This window comes from Acanthisitta chloris, unplaced genomic scaffold, assembly GCF_000695815.1.
Source record: "Acanthisitta chloris isolate BGI_N310 unplaced genomic scaffold, ASM69581v1 scaffold3683, whole genome shotgun sequence".
NCBI classification, from domain to species: domain Eukaryota; kingdom Metazoa; phylum Chordata; class Aves; order Passeriformes; family Acanthisittidae; genus Acanthisitta; species Acanthisitta chloris.
The window spans coordinates 24147-30146 of NW_008663088.1; the positions used below are offsets into that span (position 1 = coordinate 24147).

Sequence of the window (6000 nt, forward strand, 5' to 3'; positions counted from 1 at the left end):
AATTAATGTGCATCTCTCTCTGCTTGGCAGATTTCACCACCCCCTTGGGCACTTTAATTAGTTGTACAAAGTGCAGTGTTTTCACCCAGAGATGTTGAGAGTCATCTGCTCTAGAGTACCTGTAGCCTTGTGCATGGCACTCCCCAAAGAACTGGGTAACCTGATCCAAGTCCAACATCTTCTAGACCTTTATTAAGCACTTACTTCATCTCTCGTGTAAATAACTATTTTCTTATTTTGCTCCTAAATATAGGACAGCTACATTCCTACCCATAGACCTTTGAGGCTTGTAAGAATCATTCCTTTATAATCCTTTTGCCCCAAAAGTCAGGGTGTAACAACAAAGCTGACGGAGCAGGAAGTACCTTTCGTTTTCCAATAGAATCCAAGTGTTAGCTATGGCAGAGAAAGACATCTGAACCTTTGACAGTGTTAATTGTCACAGTCCTGTCAAAGCTGATCTTAAATGGTTATTGAACTGTTCCAAATGGCTATTGAACTGTGGTCTTTGACCAGTTGTTGAGGAGTTTCTCCTCTGCTTTGCCTGCAGTGGTTTTTTCTTTAATACTATACTGTGCAGGCATAGATGGCCCAGAGCACTTCATATGGTGCTTGCTGTGTAACAGCCTTAATTCATTTACATACATTCAGTATTACCTGAGAAGTGTAGTTCTGTTTTTTTGTCTTTCCTCATCGTCAAACTAATGTTAAACTACAGTTTCTGTGATATTTCAGTGAGTCTTCTGCAAATAAGGCAGCACTGCCTTAATTCTGAAGACAGCACTTAGACAGAATCATAGAATTTAAGGGTTGGAATGGACCTTACAGATCATCTTGTCCCAACCTCCTGCCCTGGGCAGGGACACCTCCTCACTAGATCAGGTTGCTCAAGACCCCATCCAGCCTGGCCTTGAGCACTGCCAGGGTCGGGGCAGCCTCCATGTCCCTGGGAAACCTGTGCCAGTGTTTTGCCAGTGCCACCTTTAGAATAAAAAACTTCTTTCTGATATTTAACCTAAACTTCCCCTCCTTCAGTTTGAACCTGTTACTCATTGTCTTATCACTGCAGTTCCTAACACAGAGTCCCTCTCCAGCTCCTTGTAGGCCCCTCAGGGATTAAAAAGTTGCTCTGAGGTCTCCACACAACCTTCTCTTCTCCAGGCTGAACAGCCCCAACTCCCTCAGCCTGTCTTCATAGGGCAGATGCTCCAGTCTTCTTATCAACTTTGTGACCTCCTCTGGAGGGGAATGATGAATAAATTACTTAATCTTCAGAGATGTAGGTAAATCTGATCTGTTGATGAGGCATTAAGAAATGCCTATAAGGAGCAGTAGGTTGGGTGAGTGCATGTGTGAGTGCTTCCATGTACCTACCTAAATGCTCTGATTCAACAGCCTTTTCTTGGCACAGCCACAATCACAAATTTTTAAGGAGTGAAAAGAAAGTTTGGTGTTTTGCCATGATGTAATTTAGACTTGTTACTGATTACCTTTTTTTTTTCTCTGGAGCCTGGCTCTCCTTGCATGTTAATTGTAAAGGTAATATTGATAGTTGGTAACTTGTGTAGATCTTATAGCTCCAATTTATCTGCCTGTCTTGGTAGGCTTGATGCTACATTCAGTAAGTGGGAATAAAATGAGCCAAATTGATGGGAGTAAACAGCAGGAGGATCAGTCTAGGAGCTGTAAATGGTGTTGAGTTTTCAGACACTTTTTGTTCCTTCCTCCTTTCTCCTGCAGCTACCTCTGTTTTGAGATGAATAATAGCCTTCTTTTCCAGATATACATCAGGAGAAGTGAGGTTGTGGGACACTCGCACCTGGGACTACACAGCCCCCATCCTGGAACCAGTGCATGGTCCTGGTGATGCTGGACCTCCGCCACATGTCTCCTTTGTGAGGATAAACAGCTCTCTGGCTGTAGCAGCCTATGAGGACGGTAAGTAACCACAACTCTCCTCCCTATTAAAAAAAAAAAAAGGCTTTACAAAAATGAAGCAGCTGTGCTCAGCTTTTTGTGTGTCTGTAATCCTGTGTACACACACACACGCACACACACTTGCTTTTATGTGAGAAAGTTGGCCAATAACCCTAAATGCATTAGGAGGCATTGGAACATAGCACCCATTAAAACTGAGCTGTAATTCCTACTGGAACTGCTACACAAAGCTTGAGTGCCAGGCTGTAGTCCAGCCAAGCTATCTTAAGCAAATAACTTGTTTTGCTATAAAAATATTAAATATTCCTCCACCAGCCTTCTCCTCTGTCCAAAATTCCCTTGGGGTGCTGTGGGGCTTTGTTATGGGAATAGTGGTAAACTTGCATGTCTGATGAATCTGAGTCCTCTCTCTGGCTCTTGGCACGGTGTGGGGATGCACTGAAGTCTTGTTTTGCAGTGGTGGGTTATTATATACTTTGATACAGAGAAATAAAAGCTTTGACCTAGTATTTACTGAAACCCTAATAAAACCCTGGTTGTGTGCATTGTTTTAAATATCCTTAGAGGTTTATATAACGGACAGCAAGAGCCAGAGACTGACTGTACATCTCCTGGATGTGGGAACAGCAATTTAAAAAGTTGGGTTTGGACCGTGCTGGCCAACTGGGATCTTAGGCTGAGGGGCTCAGGCAGAACTCAGCTCCTATCTTCTTGCTTTAAAATCTGTAATTTGACACTTGGAACATCTCCCGGGGTATGAATAAAGAGTATTTTTAAAGTTAGGGAGCTTTGTACACATCCTGTCTTTGATCCTGGCATTTCTACAGGTGGAAACGCAACAGAGATGGATAATCCAAACAAAATCTCAAATCCATATATTGCATTTTAAAAGTAAATGAAATACTTTATATGTTTTGAGATTATTAATATCCTTAGCTGTTTTTCTAGCTCGGATCATGCTGGAATGGTTTTCTGTGGCTAAAAATTGTTAATATGCAACATTTTCTGACAGCAGCAAATCTGGTGTTACAGAATACTCGTTAATGTTATTTACTCAAGTCGTAGGAAATTAGAACACAGTGATAGTTCTAAGTGTTGGCTTTTTGTCCAGTGTGCCACACAAGGACTAGCAGAGGGTCTTTTGTTTGTTTTCTAGTTTCCCACTGGCTAATCTAATAATTTGTCTGGTTTTTTTTCCTGTCATACTCCTCGTTGTCAGTGCTGCGTGTGCTGTGACTGAACTAGTTTGCATAAAGCTTCGGCGTCTTTTATTCTTTTGGGTAGAAATTTTAATAGGCTCTGTGATATGGCAGTGCCTCTGATTCGAGGAGCCTGGTCAGAATAGATTTGTTTCTATGGGAATAGGGAGTTATAAAGCCTGATTTTAGAAATGTTTACTAACTGCAGGCTGAAAGCACATATTTACAGTTTGGTGGAGGGAATGGTTTTCAATTTGGGGAGGGAGAGGACGACTTTGAAGATAATGTGTTTGATTGTTCTTTGTTGTACTTTTCCAGCTCCCTTTTCTCTTTGTTTGTAAGTTTGACTAACACAGAGAAACCATCTGCTAGTGTTGGAGGTGGTGCTGTCAGGCAAAGAGTCTAGACTTCTCTGTCGAATCCCTGGCTAGCAGACTCGTTCCGATAACATCAGTTTCTCCCAGTTCAGCAGAGCTCACGCAGCGATGTCCTTGGCACCCGATCACAGGGAAGAGCTCACAGGCAGATCCTGCCTTGCAGCGCTGGTTCCCTAGTAGCAAACACTTCCCAAGGCATAGGAAGCATAGCAAGGGGAAAGATTTGTCTTACTGGGATGCCTCCATCCAGAGTGAATTGTAACTCCTCGCTGGCACTAGAGAAAAACTGTGTTGTGACTCTTGGTGAATGTTCCCGACAGCCTCAGCCCCTGAGAAACAAGCTGCAAGGAGAGGTAAATGAGAGAGAAATGTATGGGGAGCAAATGAAGTTCCCTCTGCCCATGCCAGCACTCAGTGGGGGCACTGGATGTACACCTGGGGCAACGGGACTTGGCAACTTGATCCACAGTTGTGATTTTTGAATTCCAACCCACTGGCCTCATATTTCTTCTGCCTTGTTTCCTATTGTCAGCACTGGCAGGCCTCCAGTTTGATTTTACCACTAATTGTGTTGCATGTTACCGAACTGAAATGAATCAAATCAAAATGCTTTTCCTGGAGCATTAGATAAAGCAGGCGAGGGTTCTGGGTAATGAGCAGATGCTGCTAATGCAGGGACAGTAGAGGCCTTGCCAGGACTCCATCTGCTCCATGCTTGCCTGACTTTGGCCGTGAGCCACAGCTTTTGGGAAACAGCAGTCTACTTTAGCCATCACTCTCTCCCCTGCGCTCAGGAGTTTCATAGTTTGACTTGAAAACAATGTGTGGCAACAAGAGAACATACTTTTCCTTTCTTTCCTTTAAATGCCATGTTCATACTCGTACAGGCATGGTGGGGAGAAGCTGTGCTGCTGCCCCTCATGTAATGTTTGAGGCCCACTTGCAGGAGTTAGTGGTGCTTCACAAGTTGCAGAGTAGCTCCATGGAGCAAAGGAAGGTGGTTGGTGCAGGGATGAGAAGTGCTCCTGCTTGCTGGCAGGCTCCAGGAAGGGAATTTTGGCAGCTCTATTCCTTGGGACTGGAAATCTGCTGTCTTGTCCATTCTGATGCCCTTAAAGCTGCCTGGGGGTACTGTCCTTTCTGTACCTCCTTTGTAGAGACAGAAATGGAGTGTTGGGTGCCCTCCCCTGAGTGCCAGGACATGCTGTAAGAGAGCAGGAGCAGGGAAACAGGCTGGCTGGAATGTAGGGAGACGTTTTGGAAGAAAACTGCAAGAGCAGGTGGTAGGATATTTATTCCCATTGGATACATACATGTGGCTGTGGGTGCAAACCTTTTGGTTTGGGTAAGTGGTGTGTGATTTCCCATCAGGGTCAGGGAAGTTTGCCTCTTGCATCCCCAGGCTGGGAATAAAATACACTCTGACTTGTCTGTGCTTTCTCTAAGGGACTGCACAGGGATGGTGTCATGTGGAAATCTCTGTAAGAAGAGCAGTGAGGGAACACCTGGCAGCATTTGGTGGAAACTAGTGTGGGAATGGTAATGCAAAGGCAAGACTTAGCACTAAGGTCTAGTCTCTCACTGTTCAGTACACTAAGGACCTGCTGGAAGTGAAAATAAAATGTAAAATGTTAGTTAGCATCTACTAAACATCTACTAAGCATCTACTAAGGTTAAACTGGCTCCTCCAAGCAGAAAATTCATGATAAGAAGTTTTGGTACTTCAGGTTGGTGCTCATTTCCACTCCATATTTGTTTGTATGTCAGAGATATATCTGAAAATTACAAGGAAATAAATTAATGTTCCCAGTTTGGTGGAAAAAATTACCTTTAAGAACACAGAGAGTCACAGAATCTCCTGAGCTGGAAGGGACCCACGAGGATCATTGAGTCCAACTCCTGCTCCCACCTCCAAGTGTTTTCAAAAGGTGGAAAAGAATGTTATTTTGTTTAAATCTGGGTAGAAATGACAAGACCACAACTCTCAAACAGGAAAAACATCATAGAGATGATGTGAATTAAGCAACTTCTGGTCTTCCCACACAGTTGTGTTTAGAAGCTGAAGCCATGAGCACATCTGGATTCCCTGCTCCAGCACAGACAAAATTCTGGCCTTGCTTATTTTCGTGAATATTCTTTTTTCTTTTTTTTTTTTTTCAGATGATGCACACAGAGATTGCTTTACATCTTTTTCCAAAGCTGACAGCAACCACTAGCTGACAGCAAATGTTAGTCTTACCATGGATGATGCAGTGGGTCATTAGGGTCTGAGCTGGGATCTTCCACACCAAAATCCAACCCTCCCTCCTTTAGCAGGTAGCACGGGTGGGCAGCTGTCCTCTGCTGTGCCCAGCTCAGGAGGAGCTCTGACGTGCTCTGTTACACTGGTAAACACAGCCAGGATAATATTTACAAATGAGATTTAACACTGTTTGCCTCTGTGTTTGTGCTGCCTTTCCCTATCACAGGGTTAGAGGATTTTATAG

At 43.7% G+C, this 6000-nt stretch overlaps 1 protein-coding gene across 1 annotated transcript in view; it reads left to right on the forward strand.

Annotated features, from left to right (window-relative positions):
* FBXW8 (F-box and WD repeat domain containing 8) overlaps window positions 1-6000 on the forward strand; it is a gene marked incomplete at its 5' end in the record, with an annotated part of 50550 nt that overhangs the window by 21338 nt on the left and 23212 nt on the right. The window contains one exon of the mRNA XM_009070849.1: window positions 1781-1938. Coding sequence (XP_009069097.1) covers window positions 1781-1938 — 158 coding nt within the window. The remainder of the gene's footprint in view (window positions 1-1780; window positions 1939-6000) is intronic.